Here is a 21,495-nt window from a genome sequence, read left to right on the forward strand (position 1 = left end):
GGCTTTATTAGCATGGGGAACATATATGTTAACGTTGCCAAAGCAAGTGAAATAGATAATAAACAAAACCCTCCCACTGCTGCCATGTCTAAATCACTCTGCTGTCTCATCCGACAAGCCCCTCCTCCACTTCTAAGAGCATCAGACAGAATATTAACTGCTAAACCCCAGAATGGACAAAGTGTGTTGACATCTCAAGATGTAGGAACAGAGGAAGAAAGGGAACGGGGCTGGGGAGAGGGAGCGGGCCTGGGGAGAGGGGCTGGGGAGAGGGGCTGGGGAGAGGGAGCGGGCCTGGGGAGAGGGAGCGGGCCTGGGGAGAGGGGCTGGGGAGAGGGAACGGGCCTGGGGAGAGGGGCTGGGGAGAGGGGGCTGGGGGAGAGGGAGTGGACCTGGGGAGAGGGGCTGGGGAGAGGGAACGGGCCTGGGGAGAGGGGCTGGGCTGGGGAGAGGAGCTGGGGGAGAGGGAGCGGGCCTGGGGAGAGAGCTGGGGAGAGGGAACGGGCCTGGGGAGAGGGAGCGGGCCTGGGGAGAGGGGCTGGGGAGAGGGAACGGGCCTGGGGAGAGGGGCTGGGCTGGGGAGAGGGGCTGGGGGAGAGGGGCTGGGGGAGAGGTAGGGACCTGGGGGAGAGGGGCTGGGCTGGGGAGAGGGGGGCTGGGGAGAGGGGCTGGGGAGAGGGAACGGGCCTGGGGAGAGGGGCTGGGCTGGGGAGAGGGGCTGGGGAGAGGGGCTGGGGAGAGGGAACGGGCCTGGGGAGAGGGGGCTGTGCTGGGGGAGAGGGGGAGAGGGGGCTGGGGAGAGGGGGCTGGGGAGAGGGAGAGGGGGAGAGGGGCTGGGGAGAGGGAGCGGGGCTGGGGAGAGGGGGAGAGGGGCTGCGGAGAGGGGCTGGGGAGAGGGAGCGGGGCTGGGGAGAGGGAGCGATTGAACGAGTGAGTGAGGGGTCTATGAGAGGAGAGGAGAGGAGAGGAGAGGAGAGGAGAGGAGAGGAGAGGAGAGGAGAGGAGAGGAGAGGAGAGGGAGAGGAGAGGAGAGGAGAGGAGAGGAGAGGAGAGGAGAGGGGGGGCTCTTTGATCCTAAGATTCATCTGGCCTTCATGTCCTGCTGAAGGCTGAGCAGACCCTTCATGTTCTGGAGAAGGCTGAGCAGACCCTTCATGTTCCGGAGAAGGCTGAGCAGACCCTTTGAACTCACTGTTTAGGTGGAGAGGGTGAGGAGGGAGGGAGGGGGGGCGGGGGTAGTGGGGGCATTGTATTGGAGGGGGTGGAGGTTCCCCCCTCTCATATGCGAGGCACATGTTAGGAAGTACAGCAGGATGGGAGGAGGGGGAGGGAGTCAGGACCACATCAAGCTTGACTGCTGCTACACAGACGGGCTCAGTGGGACTGCTCAGGGATGACCGCTATTCTCTTCTGTACAATAACACAACTAGATCAGAGCAGCTGGGATTCTGTGTCAGAAATATCTAGAATGTAGGCCACACAGTATTAGAAGGAAACAGTGCGCACATCCATGAAGTACAACTCAAATATATAATGTGCAGTTGTATCAAGAATTATATGATTGCTAAATCATGTCGCAGCATGCTTTAATGTTAGCATTGAGAGTATGTTGTTGCCTTCCTGACAGACACACACACACACTCCAGACAGACTCTGACCTTTGACCCTGCTCCTCTCTCTCTCTCTCTCTCCTCCAGGTGACCATAGAGGTGGTGGACGGTCTAGAGGCAGCAGAGCCTGAAAAAGGCCTGAAGAAAGAGAACAAACCAGGATGGGCTGCTCCAAACTGGAGAAACTGGTGGCAGACCTCCTCCTCTTCCTCCTCCTCCTCCTCCTCCTCGGTCTCGACCCCCCGCAGGCCCGAGGAGCAGGCTAGGGAGCCGCAGCCGCCCTACAGGGGAGCAGGCGAAGGAAGAGGAGGAGGAAGAGGAGGAGGCAGTAACACAGAGGATAGTAACTTCCTAAAGCCACTTGGGGACTGGGAGAGGAGAGGAGGCGCAGGAGGAGGAGGCGCAGGAGGAGGCGGAGGAGGAAGTACCAGCAAGGCTCAAACTGAATATGGTGAGTGTTGTGTGTGACTGGGTGGGAATGACGGAAGAAGGGAGAGAGGACGTGTGTGTGTTTGGTTTTATAGGGATGTGTATATGCGTGTGTCTGTGCATGTGCATGTGTGTGTTCCAAGCGTGTGAGTGTGTGTGACAGTGCGATGAGAGTCACTCACTGAGAATATTTAGCCTGATGGGACCTAGTTAAATGGACAGTCTGGAGGTCTGGTTCTGATGGGATCTAGTTAAATGGACAGTCTGGAGGTCTGGTTCTGATGGGACCTAGCTAAATGGACAGTCTGGAGGTCTGGTTCTGATGGGACCTAGCTAAATGGACAGTCTGGAGGTCTGGTTCTGATGGGACCTAGCTGTCACCATAATAACTACAGTGTAGTTAGCAGATAGCTGTCACCATAATAACTACAGTGTAGTTAGCAGATAGCTGTCACCATAATAACTACAGTGTAGTTAGCAGATAGCTGTCACCATAATAACTACAGTGTAGTTAGCAGATAGCTGTCACCATAATAACTACAGTGTAGTTAGCAGATAGCTGTCACCATAATAACTACAGTGTAGTTAGCAGATAGCTGTCACCATAATAACTACAGTGTAGTTAGCAGATAGCTGTCACCATAATAACTACAGTGTAGTTAGCAGATAGCTGTCACCATAATAACTACAGTGTAGTTAGCAGATAGCTGTCACCATAATAACTACAGTGTAGTTAGCAGATAGCTGTCACCATAATAACTACAGTGTAGTTAGCAGATAGCTGGCACCATAATAACTACAGTGTAGTTAGCAGATAGCTGGCACCATAATAACTACAGTGTAGTTAGCAGATAGCTGGCACCACATTAATTACAGTGTAGTTAGCAGATAGCTGTCACCACAATAACTACAGTGTAGTTAGCAGATAGCTGTCACCATAATAACTACAGTGTAGTTAGCAGATAGCTGTCACCATAATAACTACAGTGTAGTTAGCAGATAGCTGTCACCATAATAACTACAGTGTAGTTAGCAGATAGCTGGCACCATAATAACTACAGTGTAGTTAGCAGATAGCTGGCACCATAATAACTACAGTGTAGTTAGCAGATAGCTGGCACCACATTAATTACAGTGTAGTTAGCAGATAGCTGGCACCACATTAATTACAGTGTAGTGGTTCCAGTCCTCTCAGTGATTGAAGCTTTTAACACTCTTTAGTTTCATGAGCTGGATATGTCTGTGGAGCTGGATATGTCCGTGGAGCTGGATATGTCCGTGGAGCTGGATATGTCCGTGGAGCTGGATATGTCTGTGGAGCTGGATATGTCCGTGGAGCTGGATATGTCCGTGGAGCTGGATATGTCCGTGGAGCTGGATATGTCTGTGGAGCTGGATATGTCCGTGGAGCTGGATATGTCCGTGGAGCTGAGCTATGAGTGTGCGCGTAGTCACAGTTTTAAACGCCTCTCAAACATCAACGACCCCTGACAGGAACCCGGGTCAGAACCAGGGCTGTGTCCCGTATGTCTCCCTAGAGACCACTTCCGTTAGAGGGCTGCCACACCACACCACACCACACCACACCACACCACACCACACCACACCACTCCACACCACACCACACCACACCACACCACTCCACACCACACCACACCACACCACTCCACACCACACCACTCCACACCACACCACACCACACCACACCACTCCACACCACACCACACCACACCACACCACTCCACACCACACCACTCCACACCACACCACACCACACCACACCACTCCACACCACACCACACCACACCACACCACACCACACCACACCACACCACTCCACACCACACCACACCACTCCACACCACACCACACCACACCACACCACACCACACCACACCACTCCACACCACACCACACCACTCCACTCCACACCACACCACACCACACCACACCACACCACACCACACCACACCACACCACTCCACACCACACCACACCACACCACACCACTCCACACCACACCACTCCACACCACACCACACCACACCACACCACACCACACCACACCACACCACACCACTCCACACCACACCACACCACACCACACCACTCCACACCACACCACACCACACCACACCACTCCACACCACACCACACCACACCACACCACACCACTCCACACCACACCACACCACACCACACCACACCACTCCACACCACACCACTCCACACCACACCACACCACACCACACCACACCACTCCACACCACACCACACCACACCACACCACACCACTCCACACCACACCACACCACACCACTCCACACCACACCACTCCACACCACACCACACCACTCCACACCACACCACACCACACCACACCACTCCACACCACACCACACCACTCCACACCACACCACACCACACCACACCACACCACACCACTCCACACCACACCACACCACTCCACACCACTCCACACCACACCACTCCACACCACACCACACCACACCACACCACTCCACACCACACCACTCCACACCACACCACACCACACCACACCACACCACACCACTCCACTCCACACCACACCACTCCACACCACACCACACCACACCACTCCACACCACACCACTCCACACCACACCACACCACTCCACACCACACCACTCCACACCACACCACACCACACCACACCACACCACACCACTCCACACCACACCACTCCACACCACACCACACCACACCACACCACTCCACACCACACCACTCCACACCACACCACTCCACACCACACCACACCACTCCACACCACACCACACCACACCACACCACTCCACACCACACCACACCACACCACTCCACACCACACCACACCACACCACTCCACACCACTCCACACCACACCACTCCACACCACACCACACCACACCACTCCACACCACACCACACCACACCACACCACACCACTCCACTCCACACCACACCACACCACACCACACCACACCACACCACACCACACCACTCCACACCACACCACTCCACACCACACCACACCACACCACTCCACACCACACCACTCCACACCACACCACACCACACCACACCACTCCACACCACACCACTCCACACCACACCACACCACTCCACACCACTCCACACCACACCACACCACACCACACCACTCCACAGCACACCACACCACACCACACCACTCCACTCCACACCGCTCCGCACCGCACCGCACCGCTCCGCACCGCACCGCACCGCTCCGCACCGCACCGCTCCGCTCCGCACCGCACCGCACCGCACCGCACCGCGCCCGCTCCCGCTCCGCACCGCACCGCACCGCACCGCACCGCACCGCACCGCACCGCACCGCACCGCACCGCACCGCACCGCACCGCTCCGCACCGCACCGCACCGCACCGCACCGCACCGCACCGCACCGCACCGCTCCGCTCCGCTCCGCTCCGCACCGCACCGCACCGCTCCGCACCGCACCGCACCACACCACTCCACACCTCACCACACCACTCCACACCACACCACACCACTCCACACCACACCACTCCACACCACACCACACCACACCACACCACACCACACCACTCCACACCACACCACACCACTCCACACCACACCACACCACACCACTCCACACCACTCCACTCCACACCACACCACACCACACCACACCACACCACACCACTCCACACCACTCCACACCACACCACACCACACCACTCCACACCACACCACACCACACCACACCACTCCACACCACACCACACCACACCACTCCACACCACACCACTCCACACCACACCACACCACACCACACCACACCACACCACACCACTCCACACCACACCACACCACACCACTCCACACCACACCACACCACACCACACCACTCCACACCACACCACACCACACCACACCACACCACACCACACCACACCACACCACACCACTCCACACCACACCACACCACTCGTAACATTCTCACAACACTCTCCACAACTGGCCAGCTAGATGGATAAATCTGCTGTAGAAGAATTCACCCTCCCTGTCTAACCTCGCCGTGTCTCAGCCTGTCCACCGGCACCAACATAACAACTGTTACACAGGAATGTGGGTGTTATGGAGAGAGAAGAAATATCATTTATCCATCTGTTACATTCTTGTTCAAACTGAAATCCAATGTTTAATCACACTGGCTTATCACGGAGGATGGACAACTATCTAGTTCACTACTATTGGACTGCCCTGTGATAGACTAGTGTCCTGTCCAGAGGGTGTACTGGTACATCAAGCTGTCTCACTACAGAAACAGGAGATAGACTAGTGTCCTGTCCAGGGGGTGTCCTGTACATCAAGCTGTCTCACTACAGAAACAGGAGATAGACTAGTGTCCTGTCCAGGGGGTGTCCTGTACATCAAGCTGTCTCACTACAGAAACAGGAGATAGACTAGTGTCCTGTCCAGGGGGGTGTACTGTACATCAAGCTGTCTCACTACAGAAACAGGAGATAGACTAGTGTCCTGTCCAGGGGGTGTCCTGTACATCAAGCTGTCTCACTACAGAAACAGGAGATAGACTAGTGACCTGTCCAGGGGGTGTACTGGTACATCAAGCTGTCTCACTACAGAAACAGGAGATAGACTAGTGTCCTGTCCAGGGGGTGTCCTGTACATCGAGCTGTCTCACTACAGAAACAGGAGATAGACTAGTGTCCTGTCCAGGGGGTGTACTGTACATCAAGCTGTCTCACTACAGAAACAGGAGATAGACTAGTGTCCTGTCCAGGGGGTGTCCTGTACATCAAGCTGTCTCACTACAGAAACAGGAGATAGACTAGTGTCCTGTCCAGGGGGTGTCCTGTACATCAAGCTGTCTCACTACAGAAACAGGAGATAGACTAGTGTCCTGTCCAGGGGTGTCCTGTACATCAAGCTGTCTCACTACAGAAACAGGAGATAGACTAGTGTCCTGTCCAGGGGTGTCCTGTACATCAAGCTGTCTCACTACAGAAACAGGAGATAGACTAGTGTCCTGTCCAGGGGGTGTACTGTACATCAAGCTGTCTCACTACAGAAACAGGAGATAGACTAGTGTCCTGTCCAGAGGGTGTACTGGTACATCAAGCTGTCTCACTACAGAAAGAGGAGATAGACTAGTGTCCTGTCCAGGGGGTGTACTGTACATCAAGCTGTCTCACTACAGAAACAGGAGATAGACTAGTGTCCTGTCCAGGGGGTGTACTGTACATCAAGCTGTCTCACTACAGAAACAGGAGATAGACTAGTGACCTGTCCAGGGGGTGTACTGGTACATCAAGCTGTCTCACTACAGAAACAGGAGGTAGACTAGTGTCCTGTCCAGGGGGTGTCCTGTACATCAAGCTGTCTCACTATAGAAACAAGAGATAGACTAGTGTCCTGTCCAGGGGGTGTACTGGTACATCAAGCTGTCTCACTACAGAAACAGGAGATAGACTAGTGTCCTGTCCAGGGGGTGTACTGTACATCAAGCTGTCTCACTACAGAAACAGGAGATAGACTAGTGTCCTGTCCAGGGGGTGTCCTGTACATCAAGCTGTCTCACTATAGAAACAAGAGATAGACTAGTGTCCTGTCCAGGGGGTGTACTGGTACATCAAGCTGTCTCACTACAGAAACAGGAGATATACTAGTGTCCTGTCCAGGGGGTGTACTGTACATCAAGCTGTCTCACTACAGAAACAGGAGATAGACTAGTGTCCTGTCCTGGGGGTGTACTGGTACATCAAGCTGTCTCACTACAGAAACAGGAGATAGACTAGTGTCCTGTCCAGGGGGTGTACATCAAGCTCTCTCACTACAGAAACAGGAGATAGACTAGTGTCCTGTCCAGGGGGTGTACTGGTACATCAAGCTGTCTCACTACAGAAACAGGAGATAGTCTGTGATCTCACAGCTGCCCTTACAACAACAAAACACTTTTTTCACATGTTGAGCTTAAATTCCACATGTAATCTATTACATGTAGAGTTCACATGTTAACAGCACCTTTTCACATGTGAGGAAAATAACATGTTTTCGCCTCACATGTGAATTGTAGTTTGAAATGTGCACATGTTAAAAACTTTCACGTGAGAATCGATTATGTAGTTTAAGAAAACTCCACATGTGAAAAACATTGTACTGAAACCGTGCAGAGGAAATGTTTCCATGTATTATTGTTAAACTGATTCCTAAATGTTTCCATGTATTATCATTAAACTGATCCCTTTAATGATAATTGGGACTAACAAGGATTTCTTGCCATTTCAGCCCCCACTTCCAGAAAAACACAAGACTGAGTCAGTAAGCAGCCCCAGCCAGACTCTTTAGATTTTTTGAGGGTTTGAAAATACCTCAGAAATACCTTAGTTTGCATAAGTATTCAGACCCTTTGCTATGACACTCGAAATTGAGCTCAGATGCATCCTGTTTTCATTGATCATCCTTAAGATGTTTCTACAACTTGATTGGAGTCCACCGATGGTAAATTCAATTCATTGGACATGATTTGGAAAGGCACAAACCTGTCTACAGTGGCTTGCGAAAGTATTCAATTTAAATTACAGGTTGTAATGCAACAAAATAGGAAAAACGCCAAGGGGGATGAATACTTTTGCAAGGCACCTTTACACCTCATTTGAAATTATTACAGTGTGTTAACATTAACCCAGCGTCCACCTCCCTGGTTAGAAGTAGAGCTTTCCTGGAAAATATTAGTTTTTTTGCCAAATGCTTCCTGGTGTGTTTTTGTAAATACTGAAAACACTCACTCACTCTGCCATGTGTGTGTGTGTGTGTGTGTGTGTGTGTGTGTGTGTGTGTGTGTAAGCTTGTCTGAGAGTCAAAGTCAAAGGGAACTATTAGCCCCCACCCACCCATCCATGACCCCCACACCCCAGTCCGTGACCCCCCACTCTCCCTCCATGACCCCCACACCACATCCATGACCCCCCAGACCACCTCCATGACCCCTCCGTCCATGACCCCCCACACCCTCCTCCATGACCCCCCCTCCATCCCTTCCATGACCCCCCTCCATGACCCCCCCTCCATCCCTTCCATGACCCCCATCCATGACCCTCCCCCTCCATGACCCCCACCCTCTACAACAGTGTTTCCCAACTATAGTGTTAGACTGCGACCACACTGAGATCATATTCTTTGTCCATTAAAAGTTAAACTCAAGTCAAGTATTTTCGGATCAGTTGCATACATAATTATTTTTTATCTGTCTGACAAATTGGGACAATCATCTCTGTTGTCCATCTTACGTCAACAGATGACTCCCATTGAAAAGCATTGGTTGAACCCGGAATTTTCAGACACAAAATCTCAATGTGGCCTTATGCTGACAGTCTCTCTCTCTCTCTCTCTCTCTCTCTCTACATTTTAAAAAACATATTACCTCAATCAATCACCCCAACTACCTCGTACCCCACTACACTGACTCAGTACCGGTACTCCTTGTATATAGCCTTGTTATTGTTATTTTAATGTGTTATTTATTGTGTTTTTTATTGTGTTCTTTTACTGTGTTACTATTTTATTTTATTTTAATCTATTTGTTAATTTCAATACTTTTTTACTGCATTGTTGGGAAAGGGCTTGCAATTAAGTATTCCACTGTAAAGTCTACACTTGTTGTATTCGGCGCATGGAACATGTTTTTATTTTTTATCTTTCTCTCTCTGCCCCCCTCTCCCGCGCTCCTCTCTCTGCCCCCCTCTCCCGCGCTCCTCTCTCTGTCCTCCTCTCCCGCGCTCCTCTCTCTGCCCCCCTCTCCTGCGCTCCTCTCTCTGCCCCCCTCTCCCGCGCTCCTCTCTCTTCCCCCTCTCCCGCGCTCCTCTCTCTTTCCTCCTCTCTCGCGCTCCTCTCTCTGCCCTCCTCTCCCGCGCTCCTCTCTCTGCCCTCCTCTCCCGCGCTCCTCTCTCTGCCCTCCTCTCCCGCGCTCCTCTCTCTGCCCTCCTCTCTCGCGCTCCTCTCTCTGCCCCTCTCCCGCGCTCCTCTCTCTGCCCCCCTCTCCCGCGCTCCTCTCTCTGCCCCCCTCTCCCGTGCTCCTCTCTCTGCCCCCCTCTCTCGCGCTCCTCTCTCTGCCCCCTCTCCCGCGCTCCTCTCGCTTTCCTCCTCTCCCGCGCTCCTCTCTCTGCCCTCCTCTCTCGCGCTCCTCTCTCTGCCCCCCTCTCCCGCGCTCCTCTCTCTGCCCCCCTCTCCCGCACTCCTCTCTCTGCCCCCTCTCCCGCGCTCCTCTCTCTGCCCCCCTCTCCCGCGCTCCTCTCTCTGCCCCCCTCTCTCGCGCTCCTCTCTCTGCCCCCCTCTCCCGCGTTCCTCTCTCTGTCCTCCTCTCCCGCGCTCCTCTCTCTGCCCTCCTCTCTCGCGCTCCTCTCTCTGCCCCCCTCTCCCGCGCTCCTCTCTCTCCCCCTCTCCCGCGCTCCTCTCTCTGCCCTCCTCTCTCGCGCTCCTCTCTCTCTCCCCCTCTCCCGCGCTCCTCTCTCTGCCCTCCTCTCTCGCGCTCCTCTCTCTGCCCCCCTCTCCCGCGCTCCTCTCTCTGCCCTCCTCTCCCGCGCTCCTCTCTCTGCCCTCCTCTCCCGCGCTCCTCTCTCTGCCCCCCTCTCCCGCGCTCCTCTCTCTGCCCCCTCTCCCGCGCTCCTCTCTCTGTCCTCCTCTCCCGCGCTCCTCTCTCTCCTCCTCTCCCGCGCTCCTCTCTCTGCCCTCCTCTCTCGCGCTCCTCTCTCGCGCTCCTCTCCAGACTATATAGACGGAGAGGGTGACTGGAGTAACTGGTATCCATGCAGTGTAACCTGTGGGAACGGGAACCAGAAGAGGACCAGGTCATGTGGTTACGCCTGCACCGCCACCGAGTCACGCACCTGTGACATGCCATCCTGCCCAGGTGAGGATTGTGTGGTCTAAACCTATTTTTCTTTCTATGGGTCAGTGGATCCAGGTCATATGTTTAAAGGGTCACTGTGGTATTTACAAGGTTTTTTATTTAAGTACACAGTGTGTGTGTGAAACAGGAAGTACCCGGTGTGTGAAACAGGAAGTACACAGTGTGTGAAACAGGAAGTACACAGTGTGTGAAACAGGAAGTACACAGTGTGTGAAACAGGAAGTACACAGTGTGTGAAACAGGAAGTACACAGTGTGTGAAACAGGAAGTACCCGGTGTGTGAAACAGGAAGTACACAGTGTGTGAAACAGGAAGTACCCGGTGTGTGAAACAGGAAGTACACAGTGTGTGAAACAGGAAGTACCCGGTATGTGAAACAGGAAGTACACAGTGTGTGAAACAGGAAGTACCCGGTGTGTGAAACAGGAAGTACACAGTGTGTGAAACAGGAAGTACACAGTGTGTGAAACAGGAAGTACCCGGTGTGTGAAACAGGAAGTACACAGTGTGTGAAACAGGAAGTACCCGGTGTGTGAAACAGGAAGTACACAGTGTGTGAAACAGGAAGTACACAGTGTGTGAAACAGGAAGTACCCGGTGTGTGAAACAGGAAGTACACGGTGTGTGAAACAGGAAGTACACAGTGTGTGAAACAGGAAGTACCCGGTGTGTGAAACAGGAAGTACCCGGTGTGTTCACTGTCTTTACATCTTCCTTCTGTTGCATCATTAACTGACCATGTGTCTGTCTACAGGTATTGAAGATGCGTTCAAGACAGCCGCCACTGAGGTCGGTCTGCTGGCTGGAACAGATGAGTTCAACGCTACAGAGCTCTTTGGTGTTGGTAAGATTCTTCTTTCATTAGTCTTTTTTTTTTTTTGTGTGTCATTTTTCACTTCAGCTCATCCCTCAACTGTCAAATGCAACAGCGATTCTATTTAGCATTAGTGTCCAGGTCAGGGTTACTTTCTGAATTGACCCCAAACCCTGGCCCCAGTCCTCCCAGCACAGTCCATTGATTTGAGAGGGAATGTCTGTTCTAGTCATTATATTTCTATGGCCCAGTCCTCCAGCCTTCCTGGGCCAACTCATCATTCTTTGTCATTGTGCATCAGGACAGGAAGAGAGCCCAGCATGCAATGTTGCATCAGGACAGGAAGAGAGCCCAGCATGCAATGTTGCATCAGGACAGGAAGAGAGCCCAGCATGCAATGTTGCATCAGGACAGGAAGAGAGCCCAGCATAAAATGTTGCATCAGGACAGGAAGAGAGCCCAGCACGTCACAGCATCCTGTAATGTTGCATCAGGACAGGAAGAGAGCCCAGCACGTCACAGCATCCTGTAATGTTGCATCAGGACAGGAAGAGAGCCCAGCCCGTCACAGCACCCTGTAATGTTGCATCAGGACAGGAAGAGAGCCCAGCACGTCACAGCATCCTGTAATGTTGCATCAGGACAGGAAGAGAGCCCAGCACGTCACAGCATCCTGTAATGTTGCATCAGGACAGGAAGAGAGCCCAGCACGTCACAGCATCCTGTAATGTTGCATCAGGACAGGAAGAGAGCCCAGCACGTCACAGCATCCTGTAATGTTGCATCAGGACAGGAAGAGAGCCCAGCACGTCACAGCATCCTGTAATGTTGTGCTCTCTGTGTCTGTCCCAATATCCTCAGCCTCAGTTAGCCAGGGGAAAAACACCCATCAAATAAATAGCTAGGCTATCACACTTCTTCATCCTCCCATTCCCCTCTTGTATGAGAGAGAGAGTCATACGCTTGTACGCTTTGGCAATATGAACATTGTTACATCATGCCAATAAAGCAATTTGAAATTGAAAAATTGAAATTGAAAGAGAGAGAGAGAGGGGGGGGGGGAGAGGGTGAGGGAGGGCTGAGAAAAAAAGAGGGAGAGAGAGCGAGAGGAAAAGAGATTCAGTAGATCCAGACTAACTAACTCTGTCTCTGATCTCTTCCAGACACCGACAGCTGTAGAGATAGATCCAGACTAACTAACTCTGTCTCTGATCTCTTCCAGACACAGACAGCTGTGAACGCTGGATGAACTGTAAGTCTGAGTTCCTGAAGAAATACATGACCAAGGTGTCCAACGACCTCCCCAGCTGCCCCTGCTCCTACCCCACCGAGGTGGCCTACAGCACGGCCGACGTCCCCGACCCGGCCACTCGCCGGGACTTCCGCTGGAAAGACGCCAGCGGCCCCAAGGAGAAGCTAGAGATCTACAAACCCACGGCCCGGTACTGCATCCGCTCCACGTTAACTCTAGAGTCCACGACTCTGGCCGCACAGCACTGCTGCTACGGTGACAACATGAAGCTCATCACCCGCGGGAAAGGAGCGGGAACGCCCAACCTCATCAGCACGGAGTTCTCTGCCGACCTCCACTACAAGGTAGACGTCCTGCCCTGGATCATCTGTAAGGGGGACTGGAGCCGTTATAACCAGGCCAGGCCTCCTAGCAACGGGCAGAAGTGTCCGGACAACCCCCTGGATGAGGATTACCACAAGCAGGTGGAGGACGCGCGGGAGTTCTAGAACCTGAGAGATGAACATGTGAAGGGGATAAAAAAACTAAAACTATCTGAGAAATGTTTATGAGTCTGATCTGGTACTTCAATTGGTGCTTCAAACCATCCATGACTGTTTTTTTTTAGAGTTTGGAACTAGGGGCCGTATGAACAGGACTGTCTGTTGATATCAGCCAACGTGATGAAGAGACAACATATCTCTCACTTTGGACACCAGGAACTGTTCTCGCCCTCACCAAAATCACAGTCTATAAAAGTCACGTTTCTCATTTCTATGACATGCCTCAAATCAAATGATATTCAATGTAAAACTGTATGATGGATTTTCACAATATGTTTTCTGATAATAATTCTAAAAATGTTTGGTTTAAAAGGGATAGCTTGGTGTAGCTTCATAAAAAGGGAAAATTGCTTTTCATGTTGTAGATTTGTCTGTAAGTTTAGTTTGTTTCTGATTGGCTAAAAGGAGAGCCCAGGGATTCTTCGTTGGCTTAATGATCAGATCAGTATCTCCATGTTTTGAGTCACACCCCCCCCTAACCTATCAGAAGAGAGAGAGAGAGAGACATATCCCTGACCTATCAGAAGAGAGAGAGAGAGAGACATCCCTGACCTATCAGAAGAGAGAGAGAGAGAGAGACATATTCCTGACCTATCAGAAGAGAGAGAGAGAGAGAGACATATTCCTGACCTATCAGAAGAGAGAGAGAGAGAGAGACATATCCCTGACCTATCAGAAGAGAGAGAGGGAGAGAGAGAGACATCCCTGACCTATCAGAAGAGAGAGAGAGAGACATCCCTGACCTATCAGAAGAGAGAGAGAGAGAGAGAGAGACATCCCTGACCTATCAGAAGAGAGAGAGAGAGTCATCCCTGACCTATCAGAAGAGAGAGAGAGAGAGACATCCCTGACCTATCAGAAGAGAGAGAGAGAGAGAGAGAGAGAGACATCCCTGACCTATCAGAAGAGAGAGAGAGAGAGAGAGAGACATCCCTGACCTATCAGAAGAGAGAGAGAGAGAGACATCCCTGACCTATCAGAAGAGAGAGAGAGAGAGAGAGAGACATCCCTGACCTATCAGAAGAGAGAGAGAGAGAGAGAGACATCCCTGACCTATCAGAAGAGAGAGAGAGAGAGAGAGAGAGACATCCCTGACCTATCAGAAGAGAGAGAGAGAGAGAGAGACATCCCTGACCTATCAGAAGAGAGAGAGAGAGAGAGAGACATCCCTGACCTATCAGAAGAGAGAGAGAGAGAGAGAGAGACATCCCTGACCTATCAGACGAGAGAGAGAGAGAGAGAGACATCCCTGACCTATCAGAATCAGAAAGTGTCTCTGTGCTGTGGACAACACAGCTGTAACTGACTGTATGGGGGGAGGAGTCTTGTAGCATCCAGAACCTACCGAGCGATTGGGTTAGCATTCTGTCCATTGGTCGCTCTAGTACCCAGGTTCCCAGGTTCCTTCCCATGTATGCTTATAAGCTTGTCTATTTAGCATGCAGTAATTTTGTTTCTTTACGAACAACCCAATCTCCCCTCTTCCCTCTTGATTTCCTCCCTCCAGGTCATTATCTCCGGTGTAAAAAGCCTGCGTTATTTTTGTAAAGTATTTATTAACTTGTAGCTTCATGCCCCAATGTTGGGTGTCCAATGATCGTGGTCGCTGATTGGTTGATTGGTTTATGACTAGATGCTAACTTTAACATAGGACCCACACTCAAACTGAATCATCATGATTGGCTTAAATCATTCATTGATTGATATTGATGAGAGATTTGCCCCAAAACTTTGAATGAGCCGCTCTTTTAAGGAAATGTGTGAATACAGTTGTACGGAAAAATATTATTGTGATATAAATGTTTAAATAAAACATGTTTAAATAAAGAACATGAAGTAACATGTCAGAGAATGTGTACTTCCTATCTTGTATCTGTCAACTTATGATGAACGATCCGATCATAATATGGGGTTTAACAGCCAGATTATACAGTCAGTACAACGGGAATAAATAAAAAGAACATAACCTCTGAGATTATTATAGAATAAGAATATTATCAAGTATGTCTTAAGAATTAGGATCACTTGCTATTGGCTTTACTTCACTGCTGTCAGCGAAACCTATCTGGGAAAAAACATTGTCTAACAGCTTAAGCCAGCGCACAACATGGATCACATTCTTTGTCTTTGGCATGTATCCTAACATTCCTGAGTCATTTCTCTGAGTATGAACACTGCACACACATAGGGAAGTACACACACACGACACATACGCACGTGTACGTGCACGCTTGGAGCAGGCAGGGCTCTCTGGGATGTGAGTGTGTATGCAAAGTGTGTTTCCTGATGTGTGTGTGTGTGTGTGTGTACATACCCTGAGTGCTACAGTCATTGTGACACAGAGAAAGCCATTCATGCTGGCCTCATTCCTTATAGCCTGCCTGTAGTGTTGTGTCTGAGCCTCAGCTGGGCTACTGTATCAGGGCTCTCTCTGTCTCTCTCTCTCTCTCTCTCTCTCTCTCTCTCTCTCTCTCTCTCTCTCTCTCTCTCTCTCTCTCTCTCTCTCTCTCTCTCTCTCTCTCTCTCTCTCTCTCTCTCTCTCTCTCTCTCTCTCTCTCTCTCTCTCTCTCTCTCTCTCTCTCTCTCTCTCTCTCTCTCTCTCTCTCTCCTCTCTCTCTCTCTCTCTCTCTCTCTCTCTCTCTCTCTCTCTCTCTCTCTCTCTCTCTCTCTCTCTCTCTCTCTCTCTCTCGTATCTGTACAGCAGCAGGTCACAGCACGTTCCAGCTCTGCTCCACACCCCTCAGGCACTCCTTTCTTCATTCTGCACAACCACTCACATACACACAATGTCTTCCTTACAACCACTCACATACACACAATGTCTTCCTTACAACCACTCAGCCTGACATTCTGCACAACAATGCATGTCCTCTATTGGATTTGTACCCATACTACAGCAAAGCGTTCAGACATCTTTTTTTTACCGTTGTTGTCTTGTATCTGTTCTTAGTCACAAGCAGCTAAGATTACTGTTGCAGTTGGTCGGGCAGCAGGGGAAAGGCACCAGCGATCATTATCTAATCACACTGTCTGACTGACTGTCTGACTGACTGATACTCCTTTTTACTTCAGAACATCAGGCCCTAAATGTCGACACACATACACACACACACACGCGCACACACACGCACGCACGCACACACACACACACACGCACGCACGCACGCACACACGCACACGCACACGCACACGCACACGCACACACACACACACACGCGCACACACACGCACACACACACACGCACACGCACACACACACACACCGCACCACCTCCTAGGATCCACGTGTCTCTAAAGCAGGCAGCATTAGCATCCCGATTGGTTTTAAAAACAGCAACAATAAAGTATCGATACATTGATAAATATTAAAATAATACATTTCTAATATCACACAGCTGATGTATTGCATCTAGAGGGTGAACAGTGTATACAATGTGTTTTCTTTTTGGACATTTAAGCAACTTTTGGAACAATTTAATGGGGGTTTTACAGATATATTTTTTAGTTTGATTATATTCACTTTAGGAAAGGATTTAAGGAGTTGAGGAATACTAAAGCCCAATTCATTTCAGGACGTCTTGATTCTTCTCGACAGCCTCCGTATGTTTGCAGCCAGTTCCCATTAGACTCTCTCCTTGTTTAGAAAGTTTACTCTTTCGGCCAACAGGAACAGATATCACAGGCTCCAAACTGTCCAATGGATCCATAACCAAAAGCCACCACGACACTCAAGAGCTCAAAGCTAACGTAAAAGCTATGTAGCCAGCGCACGAACAGCTGAGCATGACAGCTGTCTATCAATGCATCTGGCTGAAGGGAGGGGTTGGCCTAAATATAATGGAAATGATTTGCTAAGGGCAAATTCAGACTTAGGAAATGTATGCCTTTCCTACTCACTTCTCAGTAGTTGGCTGGTGTGGTTCACTTGTGCTGAAAACCCTCCCATTTTCAATCAGTAGAGTTGTTAGTACATTTATCTTAAGCCATCCCTTTAAATAAGGTGTACCTTTAATTAGCATTTTGTTTACAGACTCACTAGAATACAGAGAGAGAACGGCTTCATAGTTTTCAGGGATCATTGAAAGGAAACCATCTAAATTGCTGGATATTGGCGGGAACTGGAACACGCTGTTGTACACGTCAATCCTGAGCATCCCAAACGTGCTCAATGGGTGACATGTCTGGTGAGTATGCAGGCCATGGAAGAACTGGGACATTTTCAGCTTCCAGTAATTGTGTACAGATCCTTGTGAAATGGGACCGTACATTATCATGCTGAAACATGAGGTGATGGCAGCAGATGAATGGCACGACAATGGGCCCCAGGATCTCGTCACGGTATCTCTGTGCATTCAAATTGCCATTGATAAAATGCAATTGTGTTCGTGGTCCGTAGCTTATGCCTGCACATACAGTGAGGGAAAAAAGTATTTGATCCCCTGCTGATTTTGTACGTTTGCCCACTGACAAAGAAATGATCAGTCTATAATTTTAATGGTAGGTTTATTTGAACAGTGAGAGACAGAATAACAACAAACAAATCCAGAAAAACGCATGTCAAAAATGTTATAATTGATTTGCATTTTAATGAGGGAAATGAGTATTTGACCCACTCTCAATCAGAAATATTTCTGGCTCCCAGGTGTCTTTTATACAGGTAACGAGCTGAGATTAGGAGCACACTCTTAAAGGGAGTCCTCCTAATCTCAGTTTGTTACCTGTATAAAAGACACCTGTCCACAGAAGCAATCAATCAATCAATCAGATTCCAAACTCTCCACCTTGGCCAAGACCAAAGAGCTCTCCAAGGATGTCAGGGACAAGATTGTAGACCTACACAAGGCTGGAATGGGCTACAAGACCATCACCAAGCAGCTTGGTGAGAAGGTGACAACAGTTGGTGCGATTATTCGCAAATGGAAGAAACACAAAAGAACTGTCAATCTCCCTCGGCCTGGGGCTCCATGCAAGATCTCACCTCGTGGAGTTGCAATGATCATGAGAACGGTGAGGAATCAGCCCAGAACTACACGGCAGGATCTTGTCAATGATCTCAAGGCAGCTGGGACCATAGTCACCAAGAAAACAATTGGTAACACACTACGCCGTGAAGGACTGAAATCCTGCAGCGCCCGCAAGGTCCCCCTGCTCAAGAAAACACATATACATGCCCGTCTGAAGTTTGCCAATGAACATCTGAATGATTCAGAGGAGAACTGGGTGAAAGTGTTGTGGTCAGATGACACCAAAATGGAGCTCTTTGGCATCAACTCAACTCGCCGTGTTTGGAGGAGGAGGAATGCTGCCTATGACCCCAAGAACACCATCACCACCGTCAAACATGGAGGTGGAAACATTATGCTTTGGGGGTTTTTTCTGCTAAGGGGACAGGACAACTTCACTGCATCGAAGGGACGATGGACAAGGCCATGTACTGTCAAATCTTGGGTGAGAACCTCCTTCCCTCAGCCAGGGCATTGAAAATGGGTCGTGGATGGGTATTCCAGGATGACAATGACCCAAAACACACGGCCAAGGCAACAAAGGAGTGGCTCAAGAAGAAGCACATTAAGGTCCTGGAGTGGCCTAGCCAGTCTCCAGACCTTAATCCCATAGAAAATCTGTGGAGGGAGCTGAAGGTTCGAGTTGCCAAACGTCAGCCTCGAAAACTTAATGACTTGGAGAAGATCTGCAAAGAGGAGTGAGACAAAATCCCTCCTGAGATGTGTGCAAACCTGGTGGCCAACTACAAGAAACGTCTGACCTCTGTGATTGCCAACAGGGGTCAAATACTTATTTCCCTCATTAAAATGCAAATCAATTTATAACATTTTTGACATGCGTTTTTTCTGGATTTTTGTTGTTGTTATTCTGTCTCTCACTGTTCAAATAAACCTACCATTAAAATTATAGACTGATCATTTCTTTGTCAGTGGGCAAACGTACAAAATCAGCAGGGGATCAAATACTTTTTTTCCCTCACTGTACCATAACCCCACCACCATCATCAGTTCACAACGTTGCCTTGTACTCTGTCTACCATCTGCCCGGATTCATCCATGAAGAGCACACTTCTCCAGCGTGCCAGTAGCCACTGAAGGTGAGCATTTGCCCACTGAAGTCGGTTACGACGCCGAACTGCAGTCAGGTCAAGACCCTGGTGAGGACGACGAGCACGCAGATGAGCTTCCCTGAGACGGTTTCTGACAGTTTGTGCAGAAATTCTTCGGTTGTGCAAATCCAGTTTCATCAGTTGTCCGGTGGATGGTCTCAGACGATCCCGCAGGTGAAGAAGCCGGGATGTGGAGGTCGTGGGCTGGTGTGGTTACACGTGGTCTGCGATTGTGAGGCCGGTTGGACGTACTGCCAAATTCTCTAAAACGATGTTGGAGGCGGCTTGTGGTAAAGAAATGAACATTCAATTATCTGGCAACAGCCTTGGTGGACATTCCTGCAGTCTGCATGCCAATTACATGGTCCCTCAAAACTTGAGACATCTGTGGCATTGTGTTGTGTGACAAAACTGCACAGTTTAGAGTGGCCTTTAATTGTCCCCAGCACAAGGTGCACCTGTGTAATGATCGTGCTATCATGCTGTTTAATCAGCTTCTTGATATGCCACACCTGTCAGGTGGATGGATTATCTTGGCAAAGGAGAAATATTCACTAACAGGAATGTAAACAAATTTGTGCACAAATGTTATAATACGTTTTTTGTGCGAAATGGAACATTTCTGGGAACTTTAATTTCAGTTCATGAAAACATGGGAACAACACTTTACATGTTATGATATTTCTGTTAAGTATAGATTATTTAGTCACATTTTGGGGTTAGTAAGGTATGTATGACTCATAAAAACAGGTTTGGAGAGCCTTTACATACAGTGCCTTCAGAAAGTATTCACATCCCCTTGACTTTTTAACATTTTTGTTGTGTTACAGCCTGAATTAAAAATTACATTTAGATGTTGTGTCACTGGCCTACACACAATTCCCCATAATGTCAAAAATGGAATTATGTTTTTAGACATTTTTACAAATTAATACAACATTAAGTAGTCAACCCCTTTGTTATGGCAAGCCTAAATAAGTTCAGGAGTACATTTTTGCTTAACAAGTCACATAATAAGTTGCATGGACTCACTCTGTGTGCAATAATAGTGTTTAACATGATTTTTGAATGACTACCTCATCTCTGTACCCCACACATACAATTATCTGTAAGGTCCCTCAGTCGAGCAGTGAATTTCAAACACAGATTCAACCACAAAGACCAGGGAGGTTTTCCAATGGCTCACAAAGAAGGGCACCTATTGGTAGATGGGTAAAACGTTAAAATAAAGCAGACATTGAATATCCCTTTGAGCATGGTGAAGTTATTAATTACACTTTGGATGGTGTATCAATACACCCAGTCACCACAAAGATACAGCCGTCCTTCCTAACTCAGTTGCCGGAGAGGAAGGAAACTGCTCAGGGATTTCACCATGAGGCCAATGGAGAAAACTGAGGATGGGATCATCAACATTGTAATTACACCACAGTACTAACATAAATGACAGAGTGAAAAGAAGGATGTCTGAACAGAATAAAAAATATTCCAAAACATGCTTCCTGTTTGCAATAAGGCAGTAAAGTAAAACTACAAACAATGTAGCAAATAAATTAACTTTTTGTCCTGAATACAAAGCGTTATGTTTGGGGCAAATCCAACACGACAGATCACTGAGTACCACTCTCCATATTTTCAAGCATTGTGGTGGCTGCATCATGTTATGGGTATACTTGCCGATGGCAAAGACTAGGGAGTTTTTCAGGATAAAATAAAGGATAGAAAGATCCTAGAGGACAACCTGGTTCACTCTGCTTTCCACCAGACACTGAGAGATGAATTCACCATTCAGCAGGAC

General features: G+C 49.6%; 1 protein-coding gene across 1 annotated transcript in view; it reads left to right on the forward strand.

The window, feature by feature from the left end:
- The window catches only part of LOC121581185 (isthmin-1), a 36,247-nt gene extending 22,118 nt beyond the window's left edge, over positions 1-14,129 (forward strand). The window contains exons 3-6 of the mRNA XM_041896670.2: positions 1,698-2,061; positions 10,834-10,977; positions 11,732-11,821; positions 13,014-14,129. Of these exons, the coding sequence (XP_041752604.1) occupies positions 1,698-2,061; positions 10,834-10,977; positions 11,732-11,821; positions 13,014-13,531 (1,116 nt within the window). The 3' untranslated portion in view covers positions 13,532-14,129. The remainder of the gene's footprint in view (positions 1-1,697; positions 2,062-10,833; positions 10,978-11,731; positions 11,822-13,013) is intronic.
- Positions 14,130-21,495: the final 7,366 nt, after the last annotated feature.

The sequence above is a fragment of the Coregonus clupeaformis genome, chromosome 1, assembly GCF_020615455.1.
Source record: "Coregonus clupeaformis isolate EN_2021a chromosome 1, ASM2061545v1, whole genome shotgun sequence".
NCBI classification, from domain to species: Eukaryota; Metazoa; Chordata; class Actinopteri; order Salmoniformes; family Salmonidae; genus Coregonus; species Coregonus clupeaformis.